Source organism: Peromyscus maniculatus, chromosome 17 (assembly GCF_049852395.1).
Source record: "Peromyscus maniculatus bairdii isolate BWxNUB_F1_BW_parent chromosome 17, HU_Pman_BW_mat_3.1, whole genome shotgun sequence".
NCBI lineage: Eukaryota > Metazoa > Chordata > Mammalia > Rodentia > Cricetidae > Peromyscus > Peromyscus maniculatus.
In genome coordinates, this window is record NC_134868.1 from 47914483 (window position 1) to 47930386 (window position 15904).

The window sequence follows — 15904 nt, forward strand, 5'->3', positions numbered from 1 at the left end:
ATGGTGTCATTTACCATATTTATTATATTTACCATATTTATTATGTTATATATCTAGTATATCATATTTTATCATATAATAGACACAATAAATCATATACCATATATTATAAGTATAATATATTTTATTCAGATATGTATTTATAAATTTACAATTTATTTATAAATAATTTACATTTTATTTATATTATATACATGTATTTTATTTATATATTATTTACATTTATCATGTTACATATAAATATTATTTATATTTACTATATTTATCATATTTATTATAATGTGTAACTCCAGCCTTCTTTCTTTAAGGAACTTGCCAGCTAGCCACAGAATAGAGTTGTGGATATGTAAAATGTTTGCTGACTATGTGGACTGGAGGATGTACAGGGAGTGCATCCTTATGTGGCCACAGAACTGTGCAACCCTCTGCTTACAAGGCAGTGAACAAATGCTATTAGAAAGTCATTGCTGGCCTTACTGGAGTCTGGGGTGCCCTGCAAAGCTAGCAAGTATTACGTGACAATTAGTTGGATGTTATTGGTAGTTGTGGCACTTGGGCATGGTTGTGGGGAAGTTGAAAAAAAATTAGAAAGAAAAAGAAACAGCTGACTTGGTCACAGGAGCTTAGAATGTATCCTCTAAAGTATGGACAATTACAAGAGGAAGTTGGGTGGATCTGTCTATGTAAACTCAATTTCCTGGATGGCAGTGCTTCGCGGAACTCAACTGCTCTTTTGAATCTTTCCAGACTTGCAACAATTTTCATCATTGCCATTGTGATAAAGGATATGTCCCTCCCAACTGTGAAAGGAAAAGAGGACAGTTTGGAAGCATTGATGACGGACACCAGTATATTTCTGGTTAGAGGGCTTCAAATCTTACTGACTAAATGTAGTATGTAAGAGGATAAACTCAAGGTTCACATCTACATTGTGTAGTAACTAATATAGCAAATGGGGCTTTTCATAAGATTCAAAAAAAATTGGACCGTACAGTTTCTTAGATTCTTTCTCTGTCAGGGCTGACATTGCATACTAAGGTAAAAGCGTGCCCAGTGTCAGCAATTTTAATATGCAATTCATTTGTTCCATAGAATATGAATAGCTGATTTCAGCTGTTGGCCTAGTTTGGAATAGCATAGGTTGTTCTGTTTTGTTTTGTTTTTTCAGTCTTCCAGGCTGCCTTTTCTTCCAATTGACTTAAAAATTGGGTGACTTTCTCCTGTTGTAAAGGTAATATCTAGGGATTCCCTCTTTGATATCTCCCTTCTGCTGTGCTTGAGTAGTATCTTGAGGTGAAACAATCATGGATGAGACCGAGAAAACTAAGGGTTCTTTAGCGAGAGATGGTATCCAGCTCACTCCAAAGAACCGGGCATTTCTGGAAGCCTCCTTCATTTTGGAGTTTCACAAGGGGCTTGTGGAAGCCTTGAATGTGCTTCTCTGTGGATGTTACAAGATGACCATCTTTTCAGAAAGAATATAACATAGAAATATATATATATATAATTTTACAATATATATATATATATATATATATATAAATAGATGTTTTTAAGTATATATTTTCCTGTATTGATTGCTTTTTAATCAAATGAATGTAATCATTTAAACAAAACAAAGAATTAGTTAATAGTCTGCATTGCAGTATAGATTTATCAGTTGGGGCTGGACACCACAGAGTTGTTTATTTTCTGCATTTTTACCGCTTGTGGCTTTCTAGCCATGGACAGTTGGGTAGAGTTACAGTTCCAGGCACGAATTTCGTTTAGTTAGACAGCAGCTGGTTATGTGCTAGCTGCAGGTGCCACTCTTGTGCCTTCAGGGATATTGAGTTTGGTCATTGTCATAGTCTATAGGCTTCACAGCTGGGTAGAACGACTGCTTTTTTTTTTTCCTTTGGGGGTTTGCATAGCTCCTTTGGTGTACCATAAGAACTAACTCTCTCGGAGGAGGCTTATGGATAGGATCCGGCTCTATCTCTCCAAGCCCTGTATCTGAAGACTCTGGGGCCTTTAGCAATAGGGACTTACCCTCAAATTCTGGGAATCTACCACATTGCCCAGTGTCTTAGTTAGGGTTTCTAATCCAGTCATGAAACACCACGACCGAAAAGCAGGAAGGGGAGGAAAGGGTTTATTTGGCTTACGCTTCCACATTGTAGGCCATCCTTGTGAAGGAAGCCAGGACAGGAATTCAAACAAGGCAGGATCCTGGAGGCAGGAGCTGATGCAGATGCCATCGAGGGGTGCTGCTTACTGGCTTGCTTCCCCTGGCTTGCTCAGCCTGCTATCTTAAAGAACCCAGGATAACCAGCTCAAGAATGGCACCACCCATAATGGGCTGGACCCTCCCCCATTGATTACTAACTGAGAAAATGCCTTTCAGCTGGATCTCATGGAGGCATTTCCTCAACTGTGGCTCTTTCCTCTCTGATAACTCTAGCTGGTGTCAAGTTGACACACAGAATCAGCCAGTATACCCAGCTATACCATTCCTTGGTATAGGCCCAAAGGATTCAAAATTATTCCACAGATACTTGCTCAGCTGTGTTCGTTGCTAGTTTATTCACAATTGCTAGGAAATGAGAGCAACCTAAGTATCTTCCAGCCATTGAATGGATATTGAGAATATGATGCATATACACAATAGAATACTATTCAACTGTAAAGAAAAATGAAATCATGAAATTCGCAGGCAAATGGATGGAACTAAAACATATCACATGAAGTGAGGTAGCCCAGGCCCAGACAAAGACAAACAGCACTTGTTCTCTCTTATTGTTGATTCTTAACTCTGATCTTCAGATGTATGTATATGACATGGAATAATTGCAGATACAAGAAAAGCAAAAGGGACCATGTGGATGGGGAGCTCTAGAGAGGAGAACCGCGGGACATGGGTGCTTATGAAGGTGTAGGAGGGACATAACAGATAACAGGGTCTGGAAGGAAGACGGAAGGCAGGCAATGCTGGGAAATGACACTAAGAATCTTTGAAAAGATATAGAGAACCATTATTGTACATTTACCTAAAATGATCCAGATTCAAAGTAGAATTTCAAGCATTGTCTCAATTTCCATAAAATATTTTACTAAAACCAGAGGGAACACACAGTAGAGAACTCTTGCTCTTCTCAGCAAATACAGGCTTTCCTCACCTACCTGTACGTGTCTGGGACAGTAGAAATGTATGTTTATTTGTTTGCTTGTTTGCTTTGTGACCTCCGTTCAAACCATTCAAGCCTCCCTGTAGAAAGCCAAGATCTCAGCTGCTGGATACACCACACATTCATTCCTGTGTGATACAGAGCTTTTGTAACAGAAGGTTTTGGTCCCTCTTAGCATCCTGGGATTATGTAAAGGAATGTAAAGATTTCTTTCTTGCCATATGAAACAGAAGATAGACTTCCTGGACCTGAACAGGACCACTGTCATTATTGCCCGACCCAGGAAGCTTGTGATTGTATTATCTGATATAAAATTTTGTTTTTAAAATGGGGAACGTGACCGTACCTTTTTTTCCTGATTAGACAAGATTTATTGGAAAATCATCGGGTGGTAGATTTATTTTTAGCTTTTTGAGACTCCTTTATATTGAGTTCCATAGTGGCAGCACCAGCATGCCATCCCACCAAGAATGAATGGGGGTTTCCCATTTGCCATATCCTTACCAACATTTGCCATAAACTCTTGCTGATCTTAGCCATTCTGACTTGGGGTAAGATGGAATTCCAAAGTTGTTTTTATTTGCATTTCCCATAATTTCTAGGGACAATGAACATCCTTTGGGATGTATTTTAGCTGTTGTTATTTTTTCTTTTAAGAACTCTGTGTCCAGATCTACAGCCCCTCCCCCTTTAATTGGGTCACTTGTTTTCTTCTCTCTCTCTCTCTCTCTCTCTCTCTCTCTCTCTCTCTCTCTCTCTCTCTCTCTCTTGCTCTTTATATATTCTTGATGTTAATCCTCTGTCAGATTCTCTTCTAGTGGCATAGATTCTCTCTTACTCTTTATTTGATTGGTTGTTTCCTTTGCTCTATGGAAGCATTTATTTATTTATTTATTTATTTTTTGAGACAGGGTTTCTCTGTGTAGCTTTGGAGCCTTTCCTGGAACTCACTCTGTAGCCCAGGCTGGCCTTGAACTCACAGAGATCCTCCTGGCTCTGCCTCCCAAGTGCTGGGATTAAAAGCATGCATCATGACTGTCTGGCACTGCGGAAGCTTTTGGTCTCATTAGACCACACTTGGTAATCGTTGGCATTAATTCCTGGGCAGATAGAGGTTTCTTCAGAGGTCCTTCCCTACTCCTGTGTCCTTGTAGGATGCTGCCTTGTTTTCTCCTAGCAGTTTTCATATTTGGGGGGTTTCACATTGAAGTTTTGATCCACTTGGAGTTGATTTTCATGCAGGGCAGCAGATATGGGTTTAATTTCAGTCTTGTATGTATGGGCATCCAGTTTCTGCAGTATCATTTGTTGAAGATGTCTTTTCTCCTATATGTTTTTGGCATCTTTGTCAAATATATATGGCTGTAGATGTGTGCACTTATGTCCAGGTCTCCTGTTTTATTCCATTAGTCTACATGCTTGTTTTCGTGTCAGCACCAGACTGTTTTTATTACTGTAACTCTATAATATATCTTGAAATCTGGAATTGGTAAATCCAACTCATTATTTTTTGCTTGGAATTGCTCTCTCTCTTTACTCTTCTTCTTCTTCTTCTTCTTCTTCTTCTTCTTCTTCTTCTTCTTCTTCTTCTTCTTCTTCTCCCTCCTCCTCCTCTTCTTCCTTTTTTAATTTTAGGATTCCCTCCCTATTTCTATAAAGAATGGTGTGGGATTTTGACTGAAATTGTACTGAATCCATAAATTGCTTTTGGTAGCATGGTCACTTTCACAATATTAATTCTACCAATCCATGAGAATGAGAGGGCTTTCTATTTTCTAGTATGTGCTAGGTTCTTTAAAATTTTTTATTTATTTATTTATTTTTGGTCAACTTCTTACAAAGTAGAGTCACATGGGAAGAGGGAACATAAATTGGGAAATTGTCTCCATAAAATTGCCTGTAGACTAAAGTTGGGTAAACATTTTCTTGATTAATGATTGATGTTGGAGGTTTTAGCCATTTGCAGGTTAGGCCAGTTCTAGGCTTGTGGCTCTGAGTTGTATGTAAATGCAAGGTGATGAAGCCATGAGGAAAAGCCTATACGCAGCATTTCTCTATGGTCTTTGCTTCAGTTTCTGCCTCCAGTTTCCTGCCTTGAGTTCTGCCTTGACTTTATTCTGGTACGGACTGTTACCCAAAAGTAGAAGATCAAATAAACCATGTCTTCCCCTAGTTGCTTTTGCTCACAGTTTTTATCACAATATAAACAAACTAGGACATGGAGTCTTCCTCAGTCTCTTTCTTAAGAGATTCAGTGTTTCATTGAAGAGGTCTTTCACCATCTGATTAGGTTTATTGTGAGATATTTTATTGTCTCTGATGCTACTTTAAATAGGAGTGTTTCCATGATCTCTTTCTCGGAGTGTTTTTTGCTTGTGTATGGAAGGGCTACTGATTTTTGTAGGTTAAATATGTATCCGTACACTGCTGAAATTTCTAGGCATTTCTAGACATTTTCTGGTTTAATTTTGGGGATCTTTAATGCATAATATCATATCATCTACCAGTAGGGATACTTGGACTTCTTTCCCTGTCTGTAACCCTTTGATTTCTTTATCTTGTCTTATTGCTCTAGATAGTGCTTCAAGCACTATATCAACAAGGTATATCTTGATTCTAATGGTATTTCTATGAGTTTTCCCTCTATTTAGGTTGATGGTTGCTATGGGTTTGTCACATAGAGCCTTGATTAGGATGAGGCATGCTCGCTGCAGTTCTTGTGTCTTAAGGACTATTATGACAGCACGTTGAGTTTTGTCAAAGGCTTTCCCTTGTATCTGTTCAGATTATCATGTGATTTTTTTCTTAAAGTCTATTTGTAAGATTTCTTCTATTTATTGACTTGTGCATGTAAAACCATCTCTGTATCTCCAGGATAAAGCCATTTGATCTTGGTAGATGATATTTTTGATATAGACCTGTATTCAGCTTGCACATATTTTTTTTTTATTTTTGAGACAGGAATCCTCTGTGTAGCTTTGGAGCCTGTCCTGGTTCTCACTTTGTAGACCACGCTGGCCTCAAACTCACAAAGATTCGCCTGGCTCTGCCTCCTGAGTGCTGGGATTAAAGATGTGCACCACCGCTGCCCGGCTGCTTGCACATATTTTAATCAAGGATTTTTTTGCATCTATGTTCATGAGGAATGTTGGCATGTAGCTGACTTTTTTGTGTGTGTATTTGTGTTTACCTGGTTTTGGTATAATAACAATACTGTTTTGTTTTTTTTTCTTAATTATTGAGATTATAATACGATCTCACTACGTCTCCTTCATTTTCCTCCTCCAACATACCCCTCTGCACTCTTCTTCAAATTCTTGGCCTATTCTTCTATTAATTGGTACTATACACACACACACACACACACACACACACACACACACACACACACACACCTGAATAGAAACTTCTCAGTCCATATAATATTATCTATCTGTATGTTTTCAGAGTTGATTATTTGGCGCTGATAACCAATTGCTGTGCTCCTCCCTGGGGACCCAACTTCTCCCACTCCCAACTTTCCTCCGTTGTTTAGAGTTCTTTGTGTAGAGTTGACATCTGCTAAGCTTTACTTCCTTGACTTTGTCATGTTCTTTGGTGTCGACCTTGTTCAGCTCAGGTTTGGACAGTAGTACTGATGAGACTTGATGGTTGTAGCTTCTGATATTACTAGAAGACACAATCTCACAGCAAACTCCCTGATCGTTTGGCTCTTAAAATCTTGGTCCTGCCTCAACTTGATATTGCCATGTTTGTTGCTTCCCATGGGAGGCTTGCCCCATTTCTGGATGAAGGAGTGGGTGGGTGGGGGTAGACAGGAGGTGGGGGGAGGGAATGGAAAGAGGGGGGAGGGGCAACTGTGGTTGGTATGTAAAATAAATGAAAAAATTTAATTAAAAAATATTTCTACCCCCTCTTCTGAAATGTTCCCTGAGCCTTAGGTATAGGAGTGTTTTGTAGATGGATGTGTCCACTGGACTGGGCCCCACAACTCTGCATATTGATTGGCTGTTGTTTTTTGCAGTAGTCTCCGGTTGTTGCAAAGAGAAGTTTCCTTAATGAGGGGGGAAGACTACACTTATCTGTGGTAGAAGGACAGATGTTCGTAGATTGTTGTTAGGGAGTTAGTAAATTAGTGGTTGTAGTCTCTTCTTCAGTAACCAGGACTTCACTAGCACTGAGGGGTCAGCTAGGGTATCAGGTGTTGTATCACCTTCTTGCCAAGCAGGTCTGAAGTCCCACTAGAGAGCTGCTGGCTGCCGCCAAGGTCTGGGTGCCACCTGTAGGGTTATCATTGCTATGCCAGTTGTCGATGTGGTTCGTAGGCATCAGAGTTGGGTAGGATGTTGGTTGTTTCCCTTCTTTAGAAACTTTGCCCAACAACTCAAAAGAGGACTTCTCATGTCAGTCATTGATTTATTTTTATTTTTATTTTTATTTTTTGGTTAGGTGGTTTTTGGCTCTTGTAGAGAGCATTATCAGCGCATTTGAAAAAAGTTCACTGAAACTATATATGGGTATTTATATACAGAATTGTTTACTCTAGGGTTATTTTTAGATAACTAGTTCATGGTATGATTCCTTGTGAATTTTTTAGACATGCTTGTTGTTATTTTACCTTCTTTCTTCTGTGTTTATGTTTCTCTCCCTTCCCTAGAGACCCCCTTTCCTATGACCCCATCAGATCACTTGTTTTCTGCTATTCCCTTTTATGCCCCCCCCACTTTCTTCTGTATTTACCGCTCCCCTTCCTGAAAAACCCACTTTCTCATTTCCCTGATCTGATCACTTAAACCCCGCTATTCCTTTTTCTATTTCTCTCCAACCCCCCCATCCTGGCAATGGTTCCCTTTTACTTTACTGGTTTCTGTAGTTATGACAGGCTGTATACTCACATCTGAAGATTTGGAGCCAGGGGCCTCTGATGAAAGAGAACATACAATATTTGTGTTTCTGGGTCTGGGTTTCCTCACTCAGTATGATATTTTCTAGTTCCATCCATTTACTTGCAAAGTCCATGGTTTCATTTTTCTTTATACATGAAAGCTAAAATTAAATCTTCTGTATGACCCAGCTATACCATTTCTTGGCATGTGCATAAAGGACTCGGCATCCTATTCTGTATCTTGAATAATTTAAAAAGTACTAGTTTTAGTGTTTCTTGCAAAGCCTGGTAGAATCCTTCTGTAAATCCATCTGGCCTAGGTTTTTTTTTTTTTTTTAAGCTGGAAAGCTTTTTATTACCACTCTAATCTCTTAATTTGTTGGGTCTGTTTAGGTAATTGAATCTTCTTGGTTTACTTTTGGTGGACTGGATGGAATCCAGAAATCAGTTTCTTCAAGAATTTCTGGTTTAATGGGGTATAGGGTTAAAAATTATCCCCTTTATTCTTTGGTGTCTGTTACAATCTTTCCCTGCTCATTTGTGAGTCTGTTCATTTGAGTCCTTCCTCTCTCCCTCCTTCCTTATGTTAATTGGGCCAAGTGTCTGTCAATCTTGTTTGTCTTGTGAAAAAAGCTTCTCAGACTCCTCGATTCTTTGTATTGTTTTCTTTGTTTCTACTTTATTAAACTGTGCTCTGATTTTTTTTTTTTTAATTTCCCACCATCTGTTGGATTTGGGTTGGGTTTGCTTTTATTTTACTAAATTCTTGAGTTGACCCATTAATTCATTTATTTGTGTTCTTTCTGATTTTTTTAAATTTAGGAACTTAGGGTTATCAATTTTCCCCAATGGCAGCTTTAAAGTGTCCCCGAGGTTTTGTTGTGTCATATCATCATTTTGGTTTATTTCCATAAATTGTATTTTTTCTTTTTTCTTGTTGGACACATGTAGTCATCATTCAGCAATGTGCTGTTTAATCTCCATGGGTTTGTGTAATTAGTACATATTTAATTGTTGTTGATTTTAAATTTTGTCACATTGTGATTAGATGGAATACTTGAAATTTTTGTAATTTTTCTGAAATTTTTAAAGATTTTTTTTTTATGTCCCAGGATGTAGTCTACTTTAGAAAAGCTTCCATGGACTTCAGAGCCGAATGTGTATTCTTTGGTGTTTCCATAGAATGTGCTGTAGATATTGTTAAGGGTCAGCTGACTCCATATTTTCTTCCCTTCCTAGTTAAACATATTGGTAGAATTTGGTTTATTTCTGCATTGTTCCCTATGGTGTTTTTCTCTAATTATGTCCCAAGCTAAAGGTCAGCTTTTTTTCTTTTTCTTTCTCTATATTATTGTGATTTACACTTTGCAAATTGTTTCCATGGTTTCATGGTATGTTCCAAGAACTGGCTCACCATAAAATGTTTCATGGTACGTTCTGAGAACTGGCTCACAATAAACCCACAACAGGTACTTTTCCCATGATCACAGAAGTATCTAACTAAATTCTGCTTTTGTAATCACTTGCTGTATACTTCAGTCTTGAGCCTGACTATAAAAAGACGCCATGCTTTTAGTCTTGGCCACTTCTCTGCCCTATTTCCAAGGAGACTGCAAGTTTGGCCTGGCCATAAAATAAATTTTTACCTTGCAACATTTCGACTGATTCTCTTGTGTAGGCCTTATGTGGATAACTGCAGTTCTTGAAAGTTCATGAATCCATGTGGCTACTGGGACTCCTACATACAGGCCCGTTTAACCTTATTTATCTTCCAAGGTCCCAGTGCCCAAACACCATTACATCAGCGGTTGAGTCTTAAAACCTGAATTTTGGAAGAGTCAATATCATCTATAACATTATGAAACCACAAGTCTCCTAAAAATTCATGTTCTTTCCATCTGTAAATACATTCATTCTGTCTTTGTTTTCCAAATCTTCAACAGTTCCAGCACCAATTCTAAATCCAAAGTTGCATATGAATGTTGCCTAAATTGTATATGAACTACATTTAAATTATGATTCATATAGAGGTAGAGTTCCTCAGGGACTGTCATCCTGTGAAAACAAAGCTAAATCCTTAAGCACAGTGATGAACTAGGAGAGGAACTGAAGTTCAGAAGGGGAGACCATGAAGAGAAGGAAAGGCATGGGGGAGAGCAAGTCTGGACCTAGCAAGCCAGCTTCCACTGGAACTCATACTTGAAAAGAACTATTTGTCTTGATAATCTTGGGAATTCCACCAGCAGCCATTTCATGGCAACTGAGGCACTTTCTAGCCTGCCCCTGACAACTATTCTAGTCTTTACTCTCACATTCTCTAAGTCTGCATCCATATTCTTAACTAATCGTTAGCAGAACAACAATCTTATTCCAAGTACCAAACCTGTAATTGTCAGGCATCTTTGGATAAGCAGAATGAGCAGTTAATGTACAAAGATATAGTGATGGATTTCCCACCCTTGATAGATGTGAAACTGTTTCACACTATTATGTAGATGCCAAGGTCCCTTATGTTGGCAGGGTGGGTTGATAAACTAGAAAGGAATTAAATAAATCTTTGTAATTGTTTTATCATCTAAGAAATTACCAAGCACTCAAAGAGTAAAATAACTAATAGATTGTATATAGATATGTATATGTATACACCCACTTATATAATAGTAAAAAAAAGAAGAGGGCATGGATTTGTAAGAAAGCAAAGAGGATATGGGAGGGCTTGAAGGGAGGAAAGGGAAGAGGAAATGGTGTAACTATAATCTCAAAAGGGAAAAATAACTTAAAAAGGAACTAACACTTCAATTATATACATTGATTCAATTTTATGGTTTTTTTTACAGTTACACTATAGTATATTTGAATGAGGTGTTTAATGTTGGGGAATGATTCTGGTAATGCTATCTTTTCCATTTTTCTATTTGGTTAATAAAATCTCAGACATTTAAAACTAGTGTTTTCCATTCTAGGTAGAAGCCTCATGCAACAATCTTCTGGTTTTCCTCCAAAACAGCGGCTTCAGCTCATTTTCTATATATCGCTACCTGCAGTTATCATTATTACAGCTATAATTATAAAGCAAAGTAAACTGAGACAGCTATGTTACGGAGAAGGAAGTGACAGCAACAGGTATGTATCAATTATGCACATATATCTACTATTATGTTAAATGGGTCAAGACAAAACTATTGGTTTTTATTTAAGATACGATTATAGGCAAGGTGATACAAAGAGAGGCACAGCAACACCGGGCACATTGGGTTGATTCCCATGTGCCTTCCCATCACTAACATCACAGTGTAGTGCCAGCACGAAGAAGGGAGTGCTGCCATCGGCATCTTGGAGGCAAATCTAGCCTCTTCGTTCACTGACCCTGTCAACTAGTCATGTGTCCATAGGTAGGCTTACATCATGAAGAACTGTAATGCCAAAATAACAAAATCCAAATTTATTATCCTAAACATTTATGTTGCTTACTCACACAGCAATTGGCCAAATACTTAATAGTATCAGACTGAGAGAGAGAGGAGACAGCATGTTGACACTTAGTTTCAGAAAACTTGGTTTTACATTACAAGTTTTGCATGCAAAACTGTATCCTGATCAAATGATGTAACCTGTGTACACTGGTAGTTATTTTTGGTTAACTCTATAACCATGGAATAAAGAAGGCTTTCCAGTGTATCACAAATCTTTAGGAACATAAATTTAATAAGTGAAACCACCCTATTATGTGGAACCACTTACAGAAATAGTTACCATTATGTTGACAATCTCATGTATATTTCATGGTATTTTGCCATAATATTCTTCTCTGGTTTTACCTTTCGAGAATTGATAGGAAGATTCAACCTAAGGATTTTTCATGATAAGGAAAAAAACATATTTAAAAAGAAAAAGAAAATTTACCAGTTTTTTTTAGAACTATAAGTATATTTAATAAACAGAGTAAAAGTGATTATTAAGTAGTATCTAGAAATGGAAATGCTTACTGCTGGGCTGGGGAGACAGTTCAGTAAGAAAAATGTTTACCATGGAACCAGGCAAACCTGAGTTTGGATGCTTAGCTCCCACGTACAAACCTGAGTGTTGTGGCATGTACTTGTCATCCCAACCTGGAAGGTAGATACAGGAGGAAGCCTGGGGTGCTGCCCAGACAGTCTGGCTGCATTAATAAATTCCAGGTTCAGAGAGTTCAGAGATTCTGTGTCTGCCCCCCTGAGCCCCTAAAAGTTGCAGCATGAGTAAAGAAGACATCACCACACACATGTACCCATACGTGAACAGGTACACACACACACACACACACACACACACACACACACACACACACACACACACGCATGCACACACTCATGCGCATGCTCGCGCGCACACACACACACACACACACACACACACGCATGCACGCACGCACGCGCACACACGCGCACACACACACACACACACACACACGCATGCACATTGTCTTTCAGAAACATTTAAGAAATGCTTGCTGTTTGTTGTGCAATATCATTTGTGAGTTATCTCTCTACATAAACATGGTTAATGTCTAAAGTAAAAGTGATTTCACATCAATTTTTAAATCCAAAATACTGCTTAAATAGACACAAAAACCAAAAATTCTCAAAAGTGTTTAATATTTATTATTTGATTGTTGGAGATTTTCTGAAATTCATACTTATCTTGGCAGATTCACAAAAACATCAAAGCTTTATTTATGGGCTAGTATGTTTTGGTTTACTTGATTTTTTTTTGCATGTTGCTAATTATTTTGCCTTAATCAAACTTGGGGAGATCATAGGTAGCCCTATGATCTTTCTGAATGTAGAGTTGTGGATTTACAGTGTAAATACTTGAACTAGTTTAATGTGAGAAGAGTCATGCAGAGACAGTGCCTGTTTACACTGGAAAATGGCATTTCGTGTATATGAATCATGCTGTTTCCTTGGACAGCCATTTCTGTGTTTAATGTTTAAGGCTTTAGTTTTCTCCAGTTTGAAATGGACTTTATCAATTCTATAGATCTTCATCAGAGGACAGTAGGAATAACACCAAGTTGACCACCACTGGAGTAAGGTAAGTGTGCAACTATATGTTAACCACTCTGTAGTTATTAGCTTTTAGGGCTGCTGAAAATGGCTGGTTTATAGTCCACACATTTCTTTATGATATTCTGTACAGTTATCACAGATTATCTTATAATAGTAAGCAATGAAATGTGGTTGCATGATATCCTGGTCTCTCCCCTTGATTTGTCCAGAAGAATGAGGGTTGAACTTCTGTGGTAGCATACATGAGACTACCAATTGTGGGTAGAGGAAAGCATTTATTAGCAGAGGGAAGGAGGATCTATATTCTGATGACATTTTACTGTCACATAAAAAGATGTCTGATAAAGATGTCCTTTACACATATAGTCTGAGATTATCTCAAAGAACTGAGTGTTAGCAAGATTGACCTTGGAGTTGTTATTGGTTTTGTTCTCTTAATCCATCTAGGAAAGTAGACTTAGATATCAGATTATGAAGAAACAAATCAACTGCATGAATTAGGCATCCCCCAGGCTATCAGTTATAAAAATTCCCCCTACAAAACAATAGACAGGATATAAGAGGGGAAACTGTTCAATGCAGACCCTATGATTATTTTAAGTTCTTCACCATTGTAGCATGAAGTCACATAGTATGATGGTTTATTTAGTAAAGCTTGACATCAATGACTGAGCTGGGAGAATTGGGAGAGATGTATGATTATGTACTGACAGTTATCATTGTCATCCTGTTGTTAAAAGTCTGTTTTACAGTCTACAAAAATTAGAAATGTCTTTATTTGAATTATAAGGAAATATATTTTGTGTGACACATTTTTGGGGGATTGGGGGAGACATGATTACATGTGTGCTCACCCCACATAAGGAACCAATGACAGACCAAAGTAATGATACTACAGATGCCTGACTTGGTGAAATGATGGGTTTATTGGGGTAACTTAAAGGAATATGGATGAAAAGTTTAGTCACAGGATGAGAAATGACTCAAAGACAGCTAGCTCGTTGTATCACCAAAAGCTCACTTCAACATTGGTCATGACTAATGAAAGTTGTAACCCTGGTTTTTTCTCTATATATGACTTGCAGGCAGATCCTTAAATTGGGTAGTCTCTCTCCTCAGCAGTCCTTATTGTTCATATAACCTTGGGGAGGGAGGAGTCTTTGTGTCCAGTAAGTTTTAGGGACTTCCTAAGACTTGTAAGTTATTTGCTTCCTGAATCTTAATTCTTAATCTTTACAACTTCTTGAGTCATAACAAACTTATATTTAGGAAGAATATTTAATTCAGATGAAATTACTATATAAAGCATGTGTACTTACTGAAAACCCTAACAACATAGAAAAAGACAAGCTAATTGTACTCAAAGACACTGGATGGAAAGAAGAGTAGAAACAAATCCATATAGGAAAAATAACTGAAGGCGTAAGCAAAGACAAAAGATGATTCTTTGAAAAGTTCATATAATTTACACAAATTATTACATAACTCAAATCAAAAGAGAAATGATATGAATTATTAATGTAAAATGGTTTTATTTTTATTTTCTGGACATTAGAAGTACTTAAAGTCAGTAAATCAAAATATTTGGACAAAATACATGCCCTTCCCCAAACATGTCTGTCTCTAGCCCCACGGGATGAAATAGTGAAAACAATCAACCAATTATCGTATATCTACTCAAAATCTGAAATCTGCAATTTAAACTCTCTCATTGTCAGCTATGGTGGCACATACCTTGGCAGGATGAGGCAATAAGATCCTGATGATGATTTTAATTGTTAGGGAGTCACAACAAGGATTATCTAGATCAGGTTGGCCAATGGGCCTGGGGAGGATTATCTTGATTATGTTAATTGATGTTGGAAGACGCACCCACTGTGGTGAAGGGTACCATTCCCTGTCAGGAGATCTTGATCTGTCTAAGAGTACAAAAAGAGCTGAGAACAAGGGTGCATACATTCACTCTCTCTCTGCTCTTGGCTGTGGACATGATTAAATGTGCCTCAAGTTTCTGATGCCTTGACTTTGCTCTAATGATGGACTGGAACTTAGAACTGTGTGCTAAAGATGCCTCCCAAAAGTTGCTTATGTTGTGGTGTTTTACCATAGCCACCAGAAAAGAAACTAATGGAGGCACCGGAATGACGCTGGCCTTGTCAAGTGCTCTCCATCTTACTCTTCTCTGTGGTTAAATAAAGCATTGAATCACTTCTTGTTTTCCTTTCCTTTTTTAAAAGTCAGGTTTTCATGTATTCCAGGCTAGCCTCAAACTAACTACTTAGCCAGTGGAGCCCAACCTCAAATCCTGATTCTGCTACCTCCTCATGAGTGTCCTGTTTATACCACAGTTTCGGTATCCATTGATCTGTTATTGGGCATCTAGGCTGGTTCCATGACTTGCCTTTGTGGGTAGCACCTACCCTTATGATTTCACTTGAGTCTTATTCCTTTTTTCTTAGTCTAGATAGTTTATTCACTTCATTTACTTTGTCGAAGAACCAATTCTTTGCTTTTCTGATGTATGTATGCTTTGTTGTTGTTGTTGTTGTTGTTGCTCTGTGTTTGATTTAGTTTGCTGTGATGTTTATCAGTTCGGGTTTTGTTTTGTTTTTTTTTCGAGACAGGGTTTCTCTGTGTAGCTTTGCGCCTTTCCTGGAACTCACTTGGTAGCCCTGGCTGGCCTCGAACTCACAGAGATCCACCTGGCTCTGCCTCCCAAGTGCTGGGATTAAAGGCTTGTGCCACCACCTCTGGGCCTTATCAGTTCATTTTATCCTGTTCTCTGCATGTTTCGCTTTCTTTTT

The 15904-nt window shown here is 38.1% G+C and overlaps 1 protein-coding gene across 5 annotated transcripts in view; it reads left to right on the top strand.

The window, feature by feature from the left end:
* The window catches only part of LOC102903427 (disintegrin and metalloproteinase domain-containing protein 5-like), a 68514-nt gene that overhangs the window by 39801 nt on the left and 12809 nt on the right, over positions 1-15904 (top strand). For all 5 annotated transcript variants that reach the window (XM_076553613.1, XM_076553614.1, XM_016001534.3 and 2 more), the window contains 3 exons: positions 748-859; positions 11016-11175; positions 13072-13125. In XM_076553613.1, the coding sequence (XP_076409728.1) occupies positions 748-859; positions 11016-11175; positions 13072-13125 (326 nt within the window). The remainder of the gene's footprint in view (positions 1-747; positions 860-11015; positions 11176-13071; positions 13126-15904) is intronic.